We start from the raw sequence: 22,853 nt of genomic DNA, 5'->3' as shown, positions 1-22,853 counted from the left end.
ATAGGCACAGAACATTGCTGAGACCCCTGGCACGTCCCCTCGGTAGAAGGCAGGACCAATGACTCCAAGTCCCGGCATGCCCCGCGGCCAGCTCGCGCTGCGCAAGGCATGCCGGGGCATAGAGTTCCCCGCTGGGCTGCCCGGTGCAAGGCATGCCGGGGCAAGTAGGTCACGCGAAGCCGCGCAAAGCGTGCCGGGGCCTGCAGTCGCCAGGGGTAGCCCCGCCCCTGCCGCGGGGGGCGGTCCCATTGGCTCTTCTCAGCTCTGCGCTCGGCAACGCGGGGGGTTTGCGCTCCTGTCCCTCCCCCACCTCAGCCCTGACGGCAGCACGCAGCGGCTCGGGCCAAGATGGCGCTGGAGGCGCGGGGTATGGAGCAGGATGTGGAGGACGGCGAGATCTCCGACTCGGATTCTGACATGCCGGTAGCCGCCGCCCCCCCTCCCGTGCCGTTGCCGCCGGTGAGAACAGGCTGCAGGCGCCGCATCTTCCCCGCCCGTACCCCTTCCCCCGGGCTGCGCGCGGATTGGGGGGGAGGGGCAGCGCCTCGTTCTGCAATCCTCCCCCGTTAACAGTCGCCGCCGGGGGGGGCGTGCCCTGCCGCCCGGGGGCGGGGCCTTGCTGGCACCGCCCGCGCGGGGGAGGGGCGCCCGGGGGGCTGCGGGCTGGGGAGCCCTTGACGCCCCCATGGGGCCGCCCCCTGGCTCTGGGGTGTCTGCTCGTGTCAGAGCTATATCCCCCCCCCACATGGTGCTGAGGTGGGTGCTCAGTGTGTGGGGGTGTCCTGGCAGTGTGCCTGGAGCCACTTGTGCTACCAAACATCCTCCTGAATTAAAGAGGTTAAATATGGGATACTAAGGTGTATACTTCTGCCCCCCCTAACAACCCCTCCCCCCCAGTAATGCTGGCAGGTCAGTGCAAAGCCAGCTGAGTTAGCAAGAGGGATGGATTCATCAAAGGGAGGAAAAATAATTTTTCAAAGCTTGTTTTGTTTCCTGGTCTCTTTTCTTGAACATCACCTTTGAAAATGATGGCAAGTGAAGCCTAGCCTGCTCTTTCCCAGCAGACCTTGACTGGCAAAACAGAGTGGGTGGACATGCTTGTACCCAGCTCCTGCGTGGTGACAGCCCTGCATCTGTCAGCCAAGTAACACCAGCTCCATGAGCAGCAGAAGGCTTCAGCCACCTTGTAGCCAACAGATGGTGCACGTAGGTGCATCCAGGCTTTCTGTTGGCTGCTCCAGCCCTGCGAATGCATGCTCTGCCAGCACAGCTGCCATAGGGGAGCTGTGCAAAGCCATGCAGGTGTGTATGTGCTTTAGCCACTCTTTTTTGGTGGCTCAAGTATGCTGGCAGAGAACTAGTAATGGAGAGGAGGTCCTGGGATGCTTGCTTTGTGATTGTCTTTTGGTTAGTCCAAGACTGGGAGCCAGGACTCTGGGTGATGTTATCACTATCAGCCTTCACAGGTTCTGCGTGTAACTGTAAATGAGTTGCTTTTGAATTTTCCAGTTTACCCATTGGATACATGGGAAGGAACAATTAGGCAGCCCCCAGGGTATCCTCATGGGGTGACTTGTGGTTTCTGTAGAATGCTTTGAAATCTTTGGATAAAGTTTCTACCTGAAAGTAGGGTATAGCTCTTTTTGTTTCAAAATGATTTTCCTGTAAATTGTCTGGGCTTCAACAGTGATTTCCCCAGCTAGACACTCACTAGTCTGCTGTGTTTGGTCAGAATTAACTGGATCCATGTGCTCTGAGTTTCTTACAGGCCCTGTTCTTCAGTAAGTTTGATAGGCTGCTCACTCAGGATGCAGACCCTTATTTACTGCCCTTTTCTGAGACAGAAAACCACATTCCAACTTGTTAGGCCCCCTAGACCACTGCTGACACCATTACCCTATAATTTAGGTACATGTCACCCAGAACACTAGCTAGGTGAGTGCCCTCTGGTTTATAGTTTCTGGAGGTGCAGCAGTACATCGGTCCATATTGTATCAGCACCGATAAAAGGAAAATTGACATTATTGGCAATCAGCTTTTTTTGGTTGATGTGGTGGATAACGTAGTCGATTAAATGCCGCGTGCGTGTGTGCAGCCAGCCCAGCAGCTTGGAGAGCAGTATCGGACTGGTAAGTCTGTTAGGGTATGGGTGGGGGGGCAGATCAAGGCCCCTGCAGTGAGGGAAGGAGCGGGGCTGGGGCAGGTGCTGGGCAGAGCTGCAAGCGGTTCATCTGGGGAGTGGGGAAGGGAGGCAGGTGCAGGGAGGGGGAGATAGCTCCTGCTGTTGCAAACAACCCTGAGGAAGGCATCTGTGGGGGCATGTGCCCCCTGGATCTGTACACAGGGCAAGGGTGGGCTCACTTAATTCGCTTGGGGTTGTAAAGGGCACTGACTTTTTCCCAGCTTGAGGAGGCTGGGCTGGGGCTGCGCTCAGAGCAGGCAGTGGTAGCGCTGGGTGGGGGGTTACAACAAATTCTGAGGTGGCCATAGCCCACCCTGTAGCCCTCTACCCCCACCCCAGCATCACTGCTGCTGTTTGGCCCAAGTACAGCCCTGGCCCAGCTCCTCTGCTGCCAGGAAGAGCTTGGTGCTGTCCCCAAGCTCCAACCCGCAGCAGCAGCCTGCCCTCACCCAGTGCACAGATCTGGGGGAACATGCTCCCCTGGGGGTGCGCATAACTGAATTCTCTGCCCCCACCCCTCCAGACAAGCCACTTGCAGCTCCATCCCACGCTTTACCCTGTCTGTGCAGTGCCTGCCCCAGCCACAGCCCCACTTCCTCATTGCAGGGGCCTCGATCTGCATCTCCTGGCTCTGCCCCTTTCCTTCCCTGCCCAACAGACTTAGCAGCCAGATGCTGCTCTCCAAGCTGCCGAGCTGCGTATCAGCAATGGGATGGGTATCGGCTGATATGGCTCGTTAATAATCGGCCATCAGTATCGACCCAAAAGATCTTTATCAGTGCACCCCTAACAGTTTCCCTGTGCAAGGGTATGTGTTTAGTGAGACAAAAAGATGGACTTTGACTGAATTTTAGAAACATATAGCTCTTTATTAAGACAACATAAAAAATGCATGATGCTAGATAATAGTAAATCTCGTATTAGTTTCTCTACCTCAGCTGTCTCACCACTTTGGAGATTTGGGACATTCAGGGTTTGGAGCTGCCCCAAAAGGGGGTTTCTCCTTCATAGGAACTCTTGAAATTTGATTTTGGTTCAGATGAGATTGAAGCCAAACTGTCCAGAATTTCCAGCAAACCTAAAGCTGCCCAGACTCTACAGCTACTTCTTGGAGTTGTCATTCTTGTTAATTTTCCTGTTAACGCCAGCAGTGAAATGGATGTTCTTTCAATTTCACTGATTTGCTGCAGGGGCTCCAGGGATTACAGCTTTGGAGCAGACCAGTTAACAGACTAGTCTGGAGTTGCACCCCATGAATCTTCCAGGGTCACCAGCTGGGAGCAGAACTGACAAGAATCCAGGCAGGGTTTCCTTGGTGTTAGGCCTTGGATTTGACAAAAGTTAATCTCATTCAAGACGTTTTAGACTCAGTGAACCACCGTTTTTGTAAAGCTCTTCATTTTGTTGGAGAATTCCCAGTTAGCTCCATCCAGAGTCCTTCCCTGCTGGCTGTGGCTTGTCTTCTCAGTTGGGGAGACCCTCTCTATCTTTGCTCCATGCTAGTTTCTTTTGACTTGTTGAAAAGGCCACTACCTTCCCCTGGCTGTCAGCCACCCCTTCTCCTAGATTTTGGCTTTGATAGGGATGATCCTGCCTCTGACAGGGAGTTGGATTAGATGACCTCTGGAGGTCCCTTCCAGCCATATTTCTCTGATTCACCTTCTGTTATTTTGTAACTTTTTGTTACTCCTTTGAGTCCTTTTTAACCCCTTGCTTTGTCTCTTTTTTTGTCCTGTTTGGGAATTTCTATTTTAACACCTGCTCTTTCCCTAGAATCAAACTGGATGGACTACCTTTTCCAATCTCCTTAGCTTGCTTTTTTTTTATGTGGGCAGAGTACAGCTATTAAGATTATAGAATCATAGAATGATAGAAAATTAGAGTTGGAAGGGACCAAGGGATAAATTAATAACTCTTGGTAAGAGCTATAGACCTTAATGCAGGGGCAGGCAATTATTTTGGGCGGAGGGCCGCTTACTGAGTTTTGGCAAGCCATCGAGGGCCACATGATAGGTAGCTGGCAGCAGATCAATATTAATTTTCGAAATTTTTTAGGGGCCTGGTGGGCCGCATCCGGCCCCCAGGTCACATTTTGCCCACTGCTGCCCTAATGGCAAGTGCTGCCATTTACTTCCATGTGAAACATTAAAAATACAGCAGTTCTATAACAATACACTAATAACATCAGCCCTTACCTTTTTTCCTTTTTTTAATGAATGAGAATTATTTTATAAAATTAACTTTTGTATTTCAGAAGCCACAGAATGATAACAATGCAGCTAGACCTTTCCAGAGCAACATTTCAGGATGTGCACCAACTATTCCTTACCGGACAATCAAAAGTGTGGACTCCAGTGAGGACAGTTTTTCAGATTCAGATGATGATAGTTTCTGGAAACGGAAACGACAGAAATGTTTTAACCTTCCTCCTGTGAAACAAGAGCCTTTTCAGTTTAATCAGAGCCAGCAAAAGCAAACAACTGCTGTAGGAGGTAGAAAGATCAACAACATTTGGGGCTCAGTGCTTCAGGAACAAAGTCAGGATGCAGTAGCCACTGAACTTGGGATTTTAGGAATGGAAGGTAGTATTGACAAGAGCAGGCAGTCCGAGACTTATAATTACTTGTTGGCAAAAAAGCTTATGAAGCAAGCTCAGGAAGAGGTGGAATCTTTAGACAAAGAGTTGGAGGAATACATGCAGGATGACAAAAAATCGGTGGCAAAGGAGGAAGAAAATGGAAAAGGTCATCTCAAACGGAAACGGCCTGTGAAGGAGAGAGTGGGTGAAAGACAAGAGATGAATTATAAAGGGAGGTATGAGATTACTGAAGACGATTCTGAGGAAAAAGTGGCAGATGAAATTGCTTATCGGTGAGACTTTTGTGTTTTGTTCTTTTTAATGGTATTTCCTCAATCCTTTATTTATATGTAAGCTAGTGAAGTAAATAATAAGGCTGCATTTGTGTAAAATGTTTTAGGTGGCCATGTTAAATAATAGGAGCAAATCTCGAGTTATACATGTACCCAGGATCTTGAGGCAAATGTAGCATCCTTACAGTGGGGATTGTAGCTCTGCATTCTGAGGATGTGTCACTTCCTGGGCTTTTTTCATTTACTTATAACTGCTCAACTTCTCCATTTAGGAAAATTTCCAGTCTGAGCATCAGCCTTTTTTTTTTTTTTCTGGGAGGGTGGAATTTGCAACCAAAATTATTCAGAACAAAGCTAGGAAAACATATATTTACCCTATTAAAATGAGGTGACCTTTTGTTTGAAAAGAACTAGACCAGTGGCAGGCAATCAAGGGGTTAAGTGCCAGAACAGGAAAGATATACTTCTGACTCTTCTTCCTGGTATAGAGACATGGCATAACCCACAGCAACACAACTGCAATTAAAAGGAGATTTCTTCCCGATCCCACACTTTTGGGGGAATCTAGAGAATTTTAGAGCATTTACATAGCACACGTGACTTGCAGTGTTTCAGAGGCTTATAATTGGCCCAAATTTTGGCAGATTTTTATAATAAAAGGCATACCCTCAAATAAATAACATTCCAGGACAAATTTCCCTTCCTACTGTTGAAGTACAGTGGGTCAAGGGTAGTGGGACTGAGAACCAGTGAAAAGGGAGGGTATCGAACTAAGGGAGGGAAGGGTGATAGCTCTCATAAGGAATCATAGGGGCCCCACAGCAGAGGGGCAGATCTGATGAGGGGCCTGCAAGGGAGAGAACTCTGATAAGAGACTGGGATTGAGATGATCCTAAACAGTGCAGACTAGGAAGAGAAAGGAATGGGACAGGTTAAAGGTGACGGGAGGAGTGTTCAAACCTGGGAAGAATTCATAGAAGAATCTGTGCCTACCAGAAAGCACTCTCCCTCTGGAGACTCAAATGAATCTCAGGATGCCTGGGTGTCATCCGTCTACAGCAGATATTTGGGAAACTTTTTGGCAAAGGGTGTGCTATCCTCTCATCCTGGAACACACAGAAGATGGCAGTTTACTACTGATATCTGTTGTTTCCTTAACTTCAGTGGCAGTTGTCTGCATGGTGAATCTAAATGTTTAATCTCTGCTGATGAGCCGTATGAGTGTCAATATGTTGCCCCTTGATGCATATGAAAATGCGTCTTCAGTTAGGTATAATTGCTTAGTTTTAGTATTTTTATTAAGCTATGTTAAAAAAGACCATTATTAAAGTTGCAAAGTAGAAAGTTAAAAAATGACAGAACTAAGATTACCTGTACAATAAGAGTAGGCAACCCCCAGCACAGTACCAGTGTGGCGTGAGAAGGCATTTTGCTTGGCACGTGCACCTTGGGGCAGAATGTAGGGAAAGAGCCAGGGCTGCACTGCCATAAGTATTGGGCCCCTCTCGGCTCCCCTCTGGCATGCCAACATCTCAACAATAGTTAAGGTTGCAGGTATTTTTGGCACTCTGCCCAAAAACGTTGTTGACCCTTGCTGTACAACCATAATATACCTTTGTGAACATGTGTTATGATGGTCTTTAATAAAATGGCCATATAGTAGTTTTCTACAGGGCTCCTGGATCATTTAGTATGTGAAATGGACTAGGCTTTGGCAGTGTATCAGGGCTCGAGCAGTAGTTCTTAACCTATGTAGACTTAAAGGCACCCTTCCATAACTTTTCTGAATTTAGCAGCACCATTTCTGAAACTTATTTCACTCATTTTTTTTTGACTGGAAAAAAATAATAGAATAAATCTTGTGTTGCAGAGAACTTGGATGACAAGTCAGAATGATTTTGACACTGTAGATTTCTGTTGGAATATATGGGTTGATCTTGTGAATCTTATTCCGGTACTTGCACACTGAACAGTGCTAATCTTGCATGGCACCCCACAACAGCCTTCAAACGCTCTTATGACATCCTGGTTGAGAATCATATTTTGGAGCAAAGAAGGCTGTTAGCTATAGGACCCTGCTTTATTTGTTGCCTAAGTTGCATACATTTGAAGATATATAGTGAATAAGGTAGGAAATTGTAGGAAGGGAAAAAGATTATTGATCATAAAATGAGTAAGGCAGCTGAATGCCATTTGGGGGAATTGGATTTTGTCCCTGTCACAGAATTCATATATAATGCTAGTCAAGTTAGTTAATTCAAGCCTGTCGCAAGTGATTACTCCTTGTGTTTCTCATTTGTGTGCTGCCTGACTTAGTCTGGCTTGCCTAAGTGTTGGGCACACAGCTGGAACTGAAATCAGTGGAGACCATCCTGAATATTTCAAATTAGGTGCCAACAATGCAGATATTTCTCATCTTAACTCTCAGTGCCTTGGTTTCATTATCTGTATAATAGAGAATAATGCCCCCATGACAAATGGGTTTTATATAAAACATGGTGAAGATTGTATTGTTACTATCTGATGAGGATGAACAGCCCTTGAGGATCTGAACATTGTGCATAAGAAGGTCACACATTATCAAATAATGTAGAGAAGATAAAATTTCTGATAGTTGTTCAGAAATTAAACTTTGTCCTCGTGTGAGCCAAAGTTCATGCAGTACATAATGAATGTTTAGAAGTGATGTCCAGCTTTGATGGTCTGAGTAATATGCAAGAGGCAAGAATTTTTGTAGGTAATATCTTTTATTGGACCAGCTGCATAGTTGGGATGGACTTAAAACAAGCTTTTGAATGATGTGAAGAAGAATGCACTCCATTCAAGAGCTCTAAGTTTATCCCGATCATGCAGTTGATCCAGTAAAAGATAACTCCCACAAAAATCTTTTCCTCCTTCAAATATAATGTTATTATATAATTAGACTATCACAATGCATGTGCACATTGGGGCTGAAATACGATTGCATAGGCAGCCTTAAATCTGACACTTCCTGACTTAGATGGCAACTTTAATAATGTTCTTTTAGTATAATCTTTTTTGTATAGTAGCATATACCGTGTGTGAACTTCCATTGCTTAGTGCCAACAGGAAACTAAATTGATTCAGACAACATGCATTCAAAGATGCATACAGATTAATGCTGCTACCTGTTCTTACTGTATTTTCATAAGACTTTTATCCTGCACCTCCCATCCCTTTCCAAGTGATATTTAATTTGAGCCCTAATTCTGCAGGGACATAAGCATGTGCCTGGCTTCAAGCTCATCAGTAATCCTGTTGAACTCATATTTGTGTCTGAAATTAAGCCCATGTGTAAATCTTTACAATTTCAGGACTTTGATCATTAAAATATATCTTAACTCTAAGTATACAAGTACTCTCAATGAGCTTAATGGGACTACTGATGTGCTCAAGCCTAGGTATATACGTGTGTCCCATGTTATAAACTACTAGAGAAGAGCATCTTTGCATCATTATTACCTTGATTGTTAAAATGAAAGTTAAGAATATAATTCCCACTGTAGAATAGCTTATTTACAGAAACATAGACTATATGGTTATATTGTCTAAAACTTTATATACTCTTCATTATTTAGGCTATCACTTGCATTTATTTGTTTGCACAGTGAAAACAGGCTAATCCAGGGGTTCCAGCCTGTGGCCCATACCCAGGATCCAGCCCACAAAGTCTTTGTATTTGGCCCACAGAGGTGGGGCTTCAGAAGCAAGCACTGGCTCATGCCGCTGCAGGGAGCTGTGCCAGTGGCAGATAGGTCCTAGCACCCACTCACCCACTTGCCTCTGAGCCAAGGTGGGTCATTCCAGCCCACAGCTGGGAAAGGTTGGCTAACACTGGGCTAGTCAGTTTGAGTCTCATTTTTTTTTTTTTGTGTGTGTTTGCATATGGCATTGTTTTGAGTTGCATACACTGCAGTAGAATGCTTGATTCTGATAGTCTTCCTTTTTTAATGTTTTTATTTAAAAAAAAAACAAACGAAGTACTCTACTCTCTCATATAGAAAATGACACTGAAAGGATTTGAACGGACACTTATTTTCACCATTTTTCTAAATGTTTCACTTTGTTACAGTCAACTAACTTAAGAAGACTGTAAATTAATTTTCTTGTTTGGGCGGGGTGTGTGAGAGAGAGACAGCCCTTAGTTGCATACAGTGAGTTTGACAGTTTCTTCTGGATAATGACTACCATTTGATGCTCCACGTGCTGAAAAGGCCCTTGCTGAAAAGACCATTCCACATATTGGTGGGTAGGAAGTGTAAATGCTTATCAAGTTTTTATTTAAAGCAATTTAAAAAATAGCATGCTATTTCCAGGTGTGTCTGTCAAACACAGTATTTTGAGTTTGAGCTAATGGTAGGTTGATGGGGCAAATCTTTAAAAGGAAAAAATAGACGTGCATTTGGTTTACAGGCTTCTGTCCCACGCAGCGATGCATACATGAATCTTAAGTATTATGAATAAACATTTTCACTGTCTAGATTTATTTGAGTAGTGCAGCTGAAAGAACATGCCTAATTTACTCATGTGAGAATTTCTGTTGACTGCGTTTGTCTGTTTGTTTTTTAAGGCTTCGAGAACCCAAGAAAGATCTGATAGTCCGAGTAGTGAAAATCATTGGGACTAGGAAAGCTATTGAACTACTTATGGAAACAGCAGAAGTGGAACAAAATGGTGGACTATTTGTAGTGGTAAGAAAAATTAATAAAAGTAGGAATAGGTTTTTTCAGTCTTATTGTAATAAATAATGTTGAGATTTTTAGCACTAGATGAAGTTTTCCAAAGTCCCTGTGTTACTTTAGGAATAACTTCGTTTCTTTCTCTTTTACATTGAACTATGAGGACAATCCACAATTACCTTTTTTACTCATACCACATTTACACTGCCCCCAAAAATTAGCCTTCCAAAATCTGGGTACTTGTCTTAAGCATAAAAGCTGATTTTTGTAGACTGGAATGGAAGCATGGAAAGACTTTAAAGTGGCTGCCATGCTTCTCCCCATACCAACCTCAGGAAGGGAGGGGTGGGGTTCACTTTGGAGGCAGAGGTACAGTGTTAACCCTTTAATAGTTGCTGTAGAATTGGAAGTAGCTTTTAGCTGAGTAGACAGCAGCTGCTGCCAGTTCACCAGTGGCTGTGAATAGTTCTAACACAAACTTTTGCTTAAGCAGCACTGGTCAGGATTCAGTCATGAGATCAAGATCCCTTGCAGTCTGAATTCAGCCATGACTGGAAAAATCTTCGTTCTCCTTTCCCAAAATAAGGTGCATGTCTTTTTTGGGAGGTATGTTGTGTGTGAGAAAACATGGGTAAATAGCTAAAGCTGCTATAAAGCTTCAGAGCAAACAGTGTAACAAAACAAATTGGGGCAGTAGTGTCTGCATTTCTCAACTACTGTATTAGGCTCTCTGCTGTCTTTTAAAGACATCTTTGTGTTGATTACTTCTTGGGGATGTTGCCTTAACACAGGAAACAGAAACCTATTATATTCCTATTATAATCTATTCCTATTATAATGACAGCTTAGTTTTTGCATACAGGTCACACAAATAGATAGTGTGGATGTTTGATACTGCTGGCCTATATATGTAAGTAGGAACCTACCAAGTTTGGGGCAGTTGCCCGTCGATTTTGCAGTCCGAATGTGGTGCCCAGCTCCATTTTCGTAGTCCAAACCTGGCAGCCCCCCTGGGAACACCACCCCCGTACCACTGTCCGAGGGGCCCCAGAAGTCCCACTCCTCCCCAGAGATTGACCAGTGGTCCCAAACTGGAACTTGCTAACACATCAATTAATGGCTTCTGCAGACTTAATCCCCTGTTCAAGCCCACAGAAGCCACTAACCGCATTCTAGACTACTTAATAATGTGTCATTTAATAGCTTTTGCAGGCTTAATCAGGGGATTGACATATTATTAAGCAGTCTAAACATCTAATTAAGGTCTAAAATGAAATATCTTATTAAAATAAAGCTATGGACATGATGAATTACAAGTAATACCAACTATATATACTTTATTAAATAATACCATCTGAGTCAGGGATGTGAGCAAAATGGTGGATCCGGCCTCTGGCCAGACTACATTTCCCAGCAGCCCTTGCCTGCACAGCTCCTGGCAGTCTCCATGGAGACCCTGGGAGTTTACTGAAACTGAATGCTAACCTTAAACCAGGCTGTTCATGCTATGTATTAACTGCAAACATGCTGCACCAAGCCACAATGGCTTGGAGACATTCTGTGTCTCAGTGGGGTGAATACTTGTCCATACACTGTGAGATGGCATGCTCAGCATCCGCCACATTCTTTGGAATGGTGTTGCTACATCTTGCCAGGACGTAAAGGTGTGGAAACCGGTCACAAAGTCCTTGGACACAGGCATCTGGTACTCCTTGAAGTTCACATAAGCAGCATGTTCATTGCCATACTCTTCCCCCATCCAGGAATTGCTTTCAGAAGCTGAGGGTCAAAACTCAGCAAAGACACCTGGTTGGGGTCCAAAATGCAAACAGCACTAAAGAAGGGGGCAGCCAGGTGTCTGAACTGCAGTGTCACTGATGTGTCATACCTGTAGTAATGGTTCAGCTTCACTGCTATTGCCTGGAACAGGTCCCTTGTGTGCTGGTTTTCACAAGGGCAGCGTGACAGTTCTTGCAATGCACTGTCTTCAGTCCAGCTTATCAAATCCATCACCTTGTGTGCATGGTGGTTCATAGCCTGCTGGCCTTCAAACCAGGTCAGGAGTTCCATGAAGGTGTCATTGTCTGCCACAAACATCACTTGATTTTGAATGTCACCACGCTCTAGGTGATCATGAAGCTTGAGCATACAGTGTGTGCCGGGTGTGATTTTTAGCTCCTTGCTTGCAAACTGCTGGTAGTAACAGACCGCACTGAACCAGGAATTCCACCATGTGAGCACAGGCTCTGGTGGCAAGAGTATAGTGCCATGTGAGTCCCCACTTTGACAATCGACATACTCCCCGTACTGGACCTTTTGACCTGGACAGTGCTTGAAGGCTTTCTTTAAAGAGGACACCAGACTATCCACCTTGGGGAACTGCATATGCCAAATGTTACTTACTAGGGACAGAATGTGCACATGGCAGGTGACATAAGGAGTGTTGGGAAGCATTCCTTGGAGCACATCGGACAAAGCCATGTACATGGCACTGTCAGACAGGAATGCTGAGATCTTGTTAAAGTCTACACCATAGCTGACAACTACCTTCACAATTGCTTGGGACATGGTAGAAAAATTGACAGATGTGAGGTGGACCAGTTCAGTTTGAAACACAGGCAGGTCCTGGGCAGTTCAACTCTCTGGTATAAAACATGCAGCATTTAGTTGTCCTCGGGGTCTGTGGCTTCATCAGCCATAATGGAAAAGGAATGATACTCTGTGAAGGTAGCCTTCATGGATTGTACATGTGAAGCAGTCACTGCAGAGAGATAGTCCTGGCAAAGTTTTTTGGCACATGGAAAACTGCCAGCATTTGGCATGTGTTGTTTGTTTGCCCCTTAACTTCAGGTGATCAAGTTTCTCCAGTGGCATGTTTGCTATTGGAGAGGCCTCCACAAAGGAAAATGCCACCCCTTGCCTTGCCAAGCTGCTTTCTATGGTCCTTTTAAACAGGGAGGTCACTGTTGGCACTGGATTTATGACCCAGATACCTTGTTCTGGGTGGACCCAAACCCTCAGACTGACCTCAGCCTCTCCATTTGATAATAAGTGAATGTTATTGATACACAGTGATAACAGATAAGAATAATTCAGGTAAGGCAAGCAGATTCTGTATCTTCCAGTCATAGGGCTACAGGGAAGGTATGTCTGGCCAATACATAAGCTTCACTCTGAGGTTCTCTCTTGAGTGTCAGATGCCAGCAGCCTGGAGGTCAAAAGCTAAGCCCCCCCACCAGCAGAGTGGTTAAGATGGGCTGGTGGTGTGCCCTTCGTCCATGGTGGCCTCAGTTCTCCTCTTGGGGACCCTTTGTTGCTATGAAATCCCTCCTTTTGTATTCTTTCTCCTCTGATGACTCTTCATTCCCAGGCATCGTTGATTGGTCTCCCCATAGTCGTCATACTGTACATGTTCTGGTCTGTCAGCATATTCCTTTGTTTGACAAACCCATCACATGCACACACATCTTAATTTAGGCTTTTACCAGTCTCCTAATTTGGAGATGAGATGGAAATCCCAAGGGCTCTGCAGTTGGGCACTGTGACCTGGCTCCAATGCTACAGAGTCCCTTATCTCTGTTTGGGTACACTGTTCATGTTATGGAACAGTGGGGTACATGTTTTCAATTTCCCAAACTGTGTCTGTGGCTTCAGACACAGTGGGCCTTGAAGGAAACTGTCACAAACAGGCTTTTTTAAACCAGTTAACCCTTGCCATTCCCCTGAACAATTGTTCTAATACATATCTATTTTACCTACAAGCCAATTCCCAAAAGCAAAATGGTATTTAAAGGTTTCTAGCCACCAGACATAGTCACTTGCTTCTTGCTCTAACCTTCAGCCTCTGAAGCAGCCTTCCTCTTCATGTGTACCTTGAACTCCAAGTGACAAGCAGTGCTGGCTTTCATAGACCCATCCAGAGTTCGATTACAGGTGGTACGGAAGAGTCTGGCTCCACCTGCGTGGTAGGTCCCTGCAGGATACCATCTTGCCTGGTCCACTGCTGAAACGTTTGGCATTCTTGACAAGACTTCACGTTCATCTCTGCTCTTCCTCAGACGAGCAAAGCATGCATGCTGCAGGAACATGCCTGTGGGCACTTTTAAGAGCTAGCACCAAAACCCTCCTGGCTTCCCTGGCTGGCTCCTGGATTGAGCCTACAGCAGGGGCTCAGCCTCTGATTTGCTCTCTTCCCCCCCCCCCATGCTTCAGGGTGCCAGGGCTTCCTGCCCTTTTCTGTTTTTGCAGCTCTTTTGCCCTCCCCACCCACCCCAACTTGCCAGTTTCATGCCTTTCTGTGGTCCCTGACCTTTTTCATGGGGCACAGGCTTTTTTGTGGAGACTGGCTGAATTCAGCATTTCTACAGAAATTGTGAATTCAGTAGATCTCTATACATAAGCAATATACCACCAAAAGTCTAAAGAGCTGGATGGCTTGGGCGTACTCCACAGTATTCATAATTCTTCCCTCTTTTTCATCAGTTGTGATAAAGGTACAGTTGTATATGTATAACTTTGCTGCCCTTTGGGCTCCATCTACATCTTACACTTAAGGCATGATTAACCAGGTAATCGTGCCTTAAATGGTCACCTTGTCACATGTTAATTCAGTTAATGGTTTGATAAAAAGAGGAATAAGCTACAAAGTTATTCCATAAAATGTGTAATAATGTTTAGCTGCTTCGTATCATGTTATTAATTGAATGTTTAGCCAGGGGCCCCTGTGGCTGAGAACCCCATCGGGTAACTGGAGCTCCCAATCATGGGAAAGGGGCCCGTCATGTGCAACTCTGAGCCTGGGAGCTCCCAACTCGTGCTAGCTCCCAGCCATGGGAGCACATGCCCCAGTTCAGCTGACAGGGCTCCCAGCCACAGGGGCACGACATGCAACCTCATGGCTAGGACACCACAGCTGACGTGGTCTCACAGCCACAGGGGTCCCTGAAGCACCTTCACAACTGGGGCATTGTCACCTGTGACCTGCCTGCCACAGGAACAGCTGTCCCTGAGCCATTTGAAGCTAGGTACACATTAAGAAATTCTGTGCTTATTAGGGGCTGTCATGCTTTCTATAAAATATTAGATTTTTCAAGCAGCCACTGTGGACAGTGTTACTTAACAAATGTATGTATAAACATTCTAGCTAATTATCTAGACTTCTCTTAATAAGAAATGTATAGTACTGCAAAATACTAAAGCATTTGCTATCCAAAAGTAGATGAAAGCACATACCTCCAATTAATGTGTATGTATGCTATATAAGTTCTTCAGCTGGAAGTCAAAGCCATAACTAACAAATTGCTATTTTTTGTTAGGGTTCTGGGACTGACGTGATAAATGTATAGGTGTCTTCAGTTGTTTCCATTTAAAACTGTTGTGTATTGAACTTGAATTCCAATATAAAAACAAGAGCCTGCGTTTATACTGTATTTTTACTTGGCAGAAAGTAATGATCTTTTGTATTAGCATACTGAGAAGTGTTACATTTTGTTATCGTTAGCAGTATGAATAAATGTCCATAACACTTGCATTTTTCTAAAGTTTAGCTCCATTTACTCTCTAATACAGCGGGTCCCAACTTCGGTTCATGACCCATATGAGGGTCACGGGGGCAATGCCAGTGCTGCTGTACACAAAGGACGAGCCGCACCACATGTCGGGAGCTCCCCTGCCCCTGGGCTGCTGCTGCGCTCCGCTCCCAGCAGCGGGTCGCGGCAAAAAACGGTTGGGAACCACTGCTCTAATATGACACGGCTACCTGCTATTAACATTTTCATTAAGCATTAAACTCAACTGAAGCATAGATTGTGTGTGCAAGGAGGGAGATTTCAGGATTATCTTTAAAAATGCAGTAAGGTTTTAATGCATCTAAATGCACGTAATTTCATAAATAAAGCACTAGATTTTGAAAATATTTGAGCTCTAGAATTCTTAAATGAAAGAGATTTACCAGACATCACAAGGTCTAATAAATGAGATTTTAGGTAGTATTACCATGAGTCAATTCAGTACGTTCACACCAAAGACAACCATTGGGAGAATCTGAATGTGTAATTCCTTAGTTTTAGATGTTTCAGCTTTCAGAAATACAAATAGTTGCAACAGCATTTAGATTCCTGTTAATTACATTATCAAGCAAAAGCTGTCTCCTGCTTACTCACTAGGACATGGCATTTAGGTTGTAAGTGAACACTTTGGGGAAAATAAATCATGGAACATGGTTACCTGACTAGCTAATGATATTTGTCGTAAGAACTTACTCCAGGTTAAAAAGGAACATGGTTTTACCATGCGTCAGTTGCTCATACGTATGCTCTAACATTGTGGTACATGAAAGCTAGTCCATGATCACATAACCACCGTTCGTTGAGGGCTGTTACTACAGTTTAGCTTCCATTTACTATAGGGTAGGAGTATGCACAGTAAGTCTTACTCACCTAACCTGTCAGTAACTTGTTCTTTCTGCTATGAGAGAGTTTAAAGGCAAACTCCACACCCCCCGCTGCCACCACCTTCACCATTCTGAACATGCGGTGCTGTATTTGGTCGCTGGCCTTTATAGCTAAAAAAAGCCCAAATGAGACCCCTTTGGATGAGGGATGTGTTTATTAAGTACCTTACATACTGGGACCCTGCCTTTGTAGTCTCAAAGTGCCCAAAGTATCCTGGTCATTATAGTGACTCTGAGTCGCTACTACCACAGTGCAAATATTAAAATTTCTGCAAATAAAGACTTGCTTAAATATAAATAAGGCAGAACTTTTGATTTCTTAAATGACAAATATTTAATCCATTTTAATGTGGCAAGGAGACTAATTTATTTTTCTCTTTATACAGAATGGCAGCAGAAGAAGAACACCTGGGGGAGTTTATTTAAACCTACTGAAAAACACACCCAGCATCAAAGAAGAGCAAATCAAGGTAAAAGCATCAAATCGCAGCCACTGTCTTCAGTAAATTTAAACTTTAAATTTTTTTTTAAAACTAAAGAATAGTTTTATTTAATTTTCATAGTGCTTCTTATTTATGGTTTCAAGGGGAGGTTAAATTGTACAAAAACCTGTGTTTGGTTAAGAAAATAACTGTAGAGTGAAGGGGCAAATTCCCATTGTATTCCTGAGCAGGCAAGGAAAGTGTCTAAATACAAAAAGGCAATGGCTTTATAGTTCACTCTGTCTCTCTCTCCATTAAAAATACATTACTAAGGCTGTGGACCCAGTGGTTTTAGAATTAGGCAATGCCAACCGTCTATTCTAGCCCATTTGTCCACTTAAACTGTGATATGGCTTTTAGCTACAAAAAATGCAGATTACTTGTTCCACTAGAACCTCTGCCTTATTCTGTGCATGGGATGCATGATACTCATTTAATTAAGAACTGTTCGCTATTTTTGCCTTATCTTCATTGCGCAGTGTGTAGGCCAGTGCCTTATTGATTACACACTAGTTAAATCCTGCTCTGAGCTAGTATTTTTTTTTATCAGATGTTCTGTCATACTTGGTACTATATAACTCAGTGCTTCACATGCATTAATGAACATTTCTTTTCACAACATTTTTTCAACGAGGAAACTGAAATGTGGATTAAAATCAAAAATACCCTCCAATTTTTGGTGGCCACCCAGTGACTTTTCAGTATTAGTATTATATATCAGTTTACAGATCCTACCCAAGGTTTCATATTGGGTATCCAGAAAGCAAGGAGGATGCAAATAGTGGCAGCTTGTGGAAAAATTAGTTTAAGCAGCTTACTTGGTAACACATAGGAACTCTATGGCAGAGGCAGGAATAGAGTCCAGTTCTCAAGGGGCGCATCATAGATTCATAGATGCTAGGGTCGGAAGGGACCTCAATAGATCATCGAGTCCGACCCCCTGCATAGGCAGGAAAGAGTGCTGGGTTCAGATGACCCCAGCTAGATGCTTATCTAACCTCCTCTTGAAGACCCTCAGGGTAGGGGAGCGCACCACCTCCCTTGGGAGCCCGTTCCAGACCTTGGCCACTCGAACTGTGAAGAAGTTCTTCCTAATGTCCAGTCTAAATCTGCTCTCTGCTAGCTTGTGGCCATTATTTCTTGTAACCCCCGGGGGCGCCTTGGTGAATAAAACCTCAGCAATTCCCTTCTGTGCCCCCGTGATGAACTTATAGGCAGCCACAAGGTCGCCTCTCAACCTTCTCTTCCGCAGGCTGAAGAGGTCCAGGTGCCCCAGTCTCTCCTCATGGGGCTTGGCCTGCAAGTCCTTAACCATACGAGTGGCCCTTCTCTGGAACCTCTCCAGGTTATCCACATCCCTCTTGAAGTGTGGCGCCCAAAACTGCACGCAGTACTCCAACTGCGGTCTGACCAGCGCCCGATAGAGGGGAAGTATCACCTCCTTGGATCTGTTCGTCACGCATCTGCTGATGCACGATAAAGTGCCGTTAGCTTTTTTGATGGCTTCATCACACTGCCGACTCATGTTCATCTTGGAGTCCACTAGGACTCCAAGATCCCTTTCCACTTCCCTGCCACCCAGCCGGTCATTCCCTAGGCTGTAGGTGTGCTGGACATTTTTCCTCCCTAGGTGCAGCACTTTGCATTTCTCCTTGTTGAACTGCATTCTGTTGTTTTCTGCCCACTTGTCCAACCTGTCCAGATCTGCTTGCAGCTGTTCCCTGCCCTCCGGCATGTCCACTTCTCCCCATAGCTTTGTGTCATCTGCAAACTTGGACAGAGTACATTTCACTCCCTTGTCCAAGTCACTGATGAAGACATTAAAGAGTATCGGTCCAAGGACCGAACCCTGCGGGACCCCACTGCCCACATCTTTCCAGGTCGAAACTGACCCATCCACCATGACTGTCTGGGTGCGACCCTCCAGCCAATTCGCCACCCACCGGACTGTGTAGTCATCCAAGTCACAGCCTCTTAACTTGTTCACCAGTATGGGGTGGGATACCGTATCGAAGGCCTTCCTGAAGTCTAAGTATACGACATCCACCCCTCCTCCTGTGTCCAGGCATTTCGTAACCTGGTCATAAAAAGAAACTAGATTGGTCAGGCACGATCTGCCTGCCACGAACCTGTGCTGATTTCCCCTCAGCATAATTTGCCCTGCCGGGCTCTCACAAATGTGAGCCTTGATAATTTTTTCAAAGACTTTACCAAGGATGGAGGTGAAACTGACTGGCCTATAGTTGCCCGGGTCCTCCTTCCTCCCCTTTTTGAAAATGGGGACCACGTTGGCCCTTTTCCAGTCCTCCGGGACTTGGCCCGTGCGCCACGAGCGTTCAAATATTCCCGCCAGTGGCTCTGCAATGATGTCGGCCAGTGCCTTCAGCACCCTCGGATGGAGCTCATCCGGGCCTGCCAACTTAAAGGCATCCAGTTCTTCCAAGTGACTCTGCACCATCTCAGGGTCTACGCATGGAAGTCTGGCGCCTTGCTGCTGCCTCTCTACAACCCCAGTGAGAGACTTGTCATGCCCCTCGCTTAGGAACACTGAGGCAAAGAACTCATTGAGGAGTTCTTTGCCATGGTAGCTTTGGCCCGTCTAACTGCCTGCCTACATGTGCAAGCAGAGGAGGTATACTCCTCTTTGGTAATTTCTCCCCGTTTCCACTTTTTATAAGCTCCCCTTTTAGTCCGCAGTCTGCCCTGGATTTCTCTGGTCAGCCAAGGAAGCCTCCTGGCCCCTTTCCCCACAAGCAGGCACATGGAGGAGTGTGCATTTACCAGGGGACAAATACCAGCAGCACATATTTGTGCCACTGCTATTTGTCACTGGCTATGACCCTGCATGTGCACTCTAGCATGCTGCAAAGGGACCCAGGTGCAGCAGGGGAGGCTGGAGCATGGCTTACCTGGTACAGTAAAGCCATGTAGATTATTTAATTAAAGACTGTATCACAATATGTCTGCACAAAGGGGCTGAAGTAAGGTTGCAGAGATAAACTTACATTTAACAATGTTTTTTGAACAAGATCTTGTGGCATCATATTCATGCTTATAGGGTTCTTCTTGGGCTTGGGATTTTTAAATCCATAGCACAGACTTAAAAGAATAACTCATAACAGTACGATAGTTCATTGTGATCCTCTCTGAACAGCGCTAGGGGGGGATGAAACACCCGTTGCCACTGGGCTTCAAAATATTGGCTAACAGAAGAGGAGCAGTGAGAGTTAGGTTCTATTCCCAGTTGTGGAGGAAACATGCTCTTGTGTCACACAGCCTTCTGTGCTTTTTTTTTCTCCCCCTGACCTTAGCCCCTTGTACCCTATCTCCTCCAGTTTATCCTAAAGCCACTCCTGTCTCTTTGCCCCCCTTAGATTCTCTAGTTTCTTATCTCTTCTCAATTATTTTTCTCCAAACTTAGTCAATCTGTCTACCCCCTCCTATTCTTTATTGCAGTTTGTCTGCCACTCAAGGCTCTCCATCGAGTCCCAGCCTGTGCTTTCATTCTGAATTGTATGAACAGTGAATTTAAATTTGTTGTACTGAGGCTGCTGAATTATCACTCCTTTTGAGATGACATGAAATAACATGAATTGCTCTTATTATAAACTACAGGACCATCTGCTTTAGTATGAATTTGGTTCAGTTCAGAAAAATTAGAGGTTTTCTTTTAAATAAATATTGCTCTGGTCCTCCTATATCGCTGTCCTTTCCACTAGGGAAGCTGAAAAAAACATGAAATTTTGCAGCTACAAAATGTGTGTGTTGGGGCATCTGTCTAAAAATGTAGCCTCTGCATATTCTTTTTCTTAGGTAATAGGGTTTTTATTTTTATTTTAAAGGTTAATATAATTTTAGAATATATGACTAGGTTAATAGAGCACTCTATGCTCTGATTAGGTTCTCCTTAGCTCTTAAACATTTAGTAGTCATTATACGTTAAGCAAATATTTTTCTTCTTCCAGGAAATTTTCTATGTAGAAAACCAAAAGGAGTACGAAAACAAAAAGGCTGCTAAGAAGAGGAGAGTGCAAGTTCTGGGGAAGAAGATGAAACAAGCTATTAAAGGGCTCAACCTTCAAGAATATGACGACGCATCTCGAGAAACTTTTGCTAGCGATACAAATGAGGCCCTGGCTTCTCTTGATGACTTACAGGAAGGACACAGTGAAATAAAGATGGAAGGACACAGTGAAATAAAGATGGATCCAGAGGATACCATTGAAATGGATAATGCCCATGATTTGGAGATCTTTTAGTCAATAATATACTGAACACTTGAACTATATCTCTATGAATATATTAAATCAGCCTTTTCTATTATACTTCTAACCTGTTTCATAAGTTTCACAAATAAAGATGATGGGGAAACACTTGTATGCTGGACAAAATACATAATTATTATGTAAATTTAACAGTGTGGAAGAGCTGTTACCTGTCCTATTTTGTTGCTCTGTTGAATCCCCAGAAAATGTTTTAGGTGATTTAGTTGACTGTTTTCTTTTTTACAGTATGTGTTGCCTAAAATTGAGTCATTGGGCAAGTTTTGGAATCAACTCAGGGCTATTGCTTAACTAACAAACCATTCACTGGGACAGATTAAATATAAAGTCAAGCACCACTCATAATTGTAATGAAACATCTGCTCTCCAGTAAGACATCTTATTAAAGGTGTGATATGGTCAATAGGGCCAAGTATTGACAAAAATAGTACTACTGATAGGATTAAGACCTTTGTTCAGTTTCCCAAAATTAAAGCGACCATCAGTCCCTTGAATAACCACTTCCTCAGAGTGAGCAGTGGAGGCAGTCCATGATTTCTAGATCTTTAAATGGGACAGGACAGAGCGTTTTTTGGTGTTGTTATAACAAGAGTAGACTAAGCTAACTGCTTGTTTAGTGTAATCTTTGTAACTGGCATAGGTTGTACAAACCCTTAGCCTCAAAGTCTGTTGACTGCAACTGAATTCCTGCCGAATGGGCTAGATGCTGCTGCTGAGTTTCTTTTTGAAGATGTGTCTGTACTATTTCCATCTGTTCCAGACTACACACGTGCAGAAACAAATCTTGTGTTATGAAAATCCTACAAAATGACTTTATACCCCAGTATTTGTTCAGATGGCAGGTAGCTTTGATCACAGGCCTGTAAGGCAACCCCCAAGGTTCAGAGCCCACCATCCTCTCAATTCTCTCCACTTTGGTTTTTTTCCTCCCAGTCTGCAAAATAGGTCATTCTTACCTCCCCCAAGAAGGTGTTGATGCCTTACTTTGTTAACATCTGTAATGTAATTTGAAGATGTAATAGGTATAGAAGTGCTAAGCAGTAGGGGGGGGGTGTTGAGTGTAGCAAACTAATTTCTGTTGAGATGCATGGCATCTGAAATATAAATAGAGCACTTCATTTTCAGTTTGATATTCACAGCATTTTAATGAGCTCCACCTTCCAACTGGGGAAACAGACAGCCTGATCCTTCAAAATTCTCATGGATTTCACTACAAAAGCAGTAGGAAATAAAAAACCCCATGTAAGCCAGATGCAGTTCTTTACTTGAATAGATTTGAAAGATTGTTGAAGCTTATGAAAATAGGAGAGTTTCCTTAAATTGGATAATTCAATGATTATCCAATCCATTTCATAAAAGTGATTTGGGAGACAATCATTTGCATTTAAAAAAAACATGTTGGCTTTTATCCATCTTTAAAAGAACATGCATACACTTAATGGTCCTGGGCTTTTTGTTTTCTGTTGAGAGTTCCAACATCAATATTTCCAAAAGGTGAGGTTAGTAAATGTTAGCATGCCTAAAATTATACAAAGCTTTGCCTGCACTACTTTGGAAGCAGCAAAATGATTGAGGGAGTAGTTTAAAGGTACTTAGAAATTCACTAGCTTGATCTCTTAACAGCTGACCTTGCATTGTGAGAGCCCTCCCTGTCCCTCAACATTTGCTCAGGTTTTGATTAGCTCATGCAAGAAGAGAAAATTTTGGATTTTCTAAGTGGATTTCTTGAAATGTGGTTTCCAGGGATGGAGTGTGGGCAGACTTCTAAAGGGCTAGACCAAGTAAGGTGTCTTGTTTCTAACCTGGTTAAATAAAGCAGTTTTGAAAAACAAAGTATGAAAATGGAGTCTAATTTTTCCCCCCTTGGTCTGTCTCTTCCTGACT

At 44.1% G+C, this 22,853-nt stretch overlaps 1 protein-coding gene across 3 annotated transcripts; it reads left to right on the top strand.

Annotated features, from left to right (window-relative positions):
* Window positions 1-235: 235 nt before the first annotated feature.
* On the top strand, window positions 236-22,802 carry PHAX (phosphorylated adaptor for RNA export). 3 transcript variants are annotated; one of them, XM_019478137.2, is made up of 5 exons: window positions 236-423; window positions 4,437-5,053; window positions 9,645-9,765; window positions 16,591-16,674; window positions 20,652-22,802. In XM_019478137.2, exons 1-5 carry the CDS (start codon window positions 349-351, stop codon window positions 20,943-20,945), a joined length of 1,191 nt encoding a protein of 396 aa, XP_019333682.1. In that variant the 5' UTR covers window positions 236-348; the 3' UTR covers window positions 20,946-22,802. The 3 variants fall into 3 exon arrangements, with proteins under 3 accessions (XP_019333682.1, XP_006271182.1, XP_019333681.1); XM_006271120.4 differs by having other exon boundaries at window positions 237-459; XM_019478136.2 differs by lacking the exon at window positions 236-423 and adding an exon at window positions 1,089-1,302.
* Window positions 22,803-22,853: the final 51 nt, after the last annotated feature.

The sequence above is a fragment of the Alligator mississippiensis genome, chromosome 3 (genome assembly GCF_030867095.1).
Source record: "Alligator mississippiensis isolate rAllMis1 chromosome 3, rAllMis1, whole genome shotgun sequence".
In the NCBI taxonomy this organism is placed as follows: domain Eukaryota; kingdom Metazoa; phylum Chordata; order Crocodylia; family Alligatoridae; genus Alligator; species Alligator mississippiensis.
This window is presented reverse-complemented; position numbering and strand designations above follow the sequence as displayed.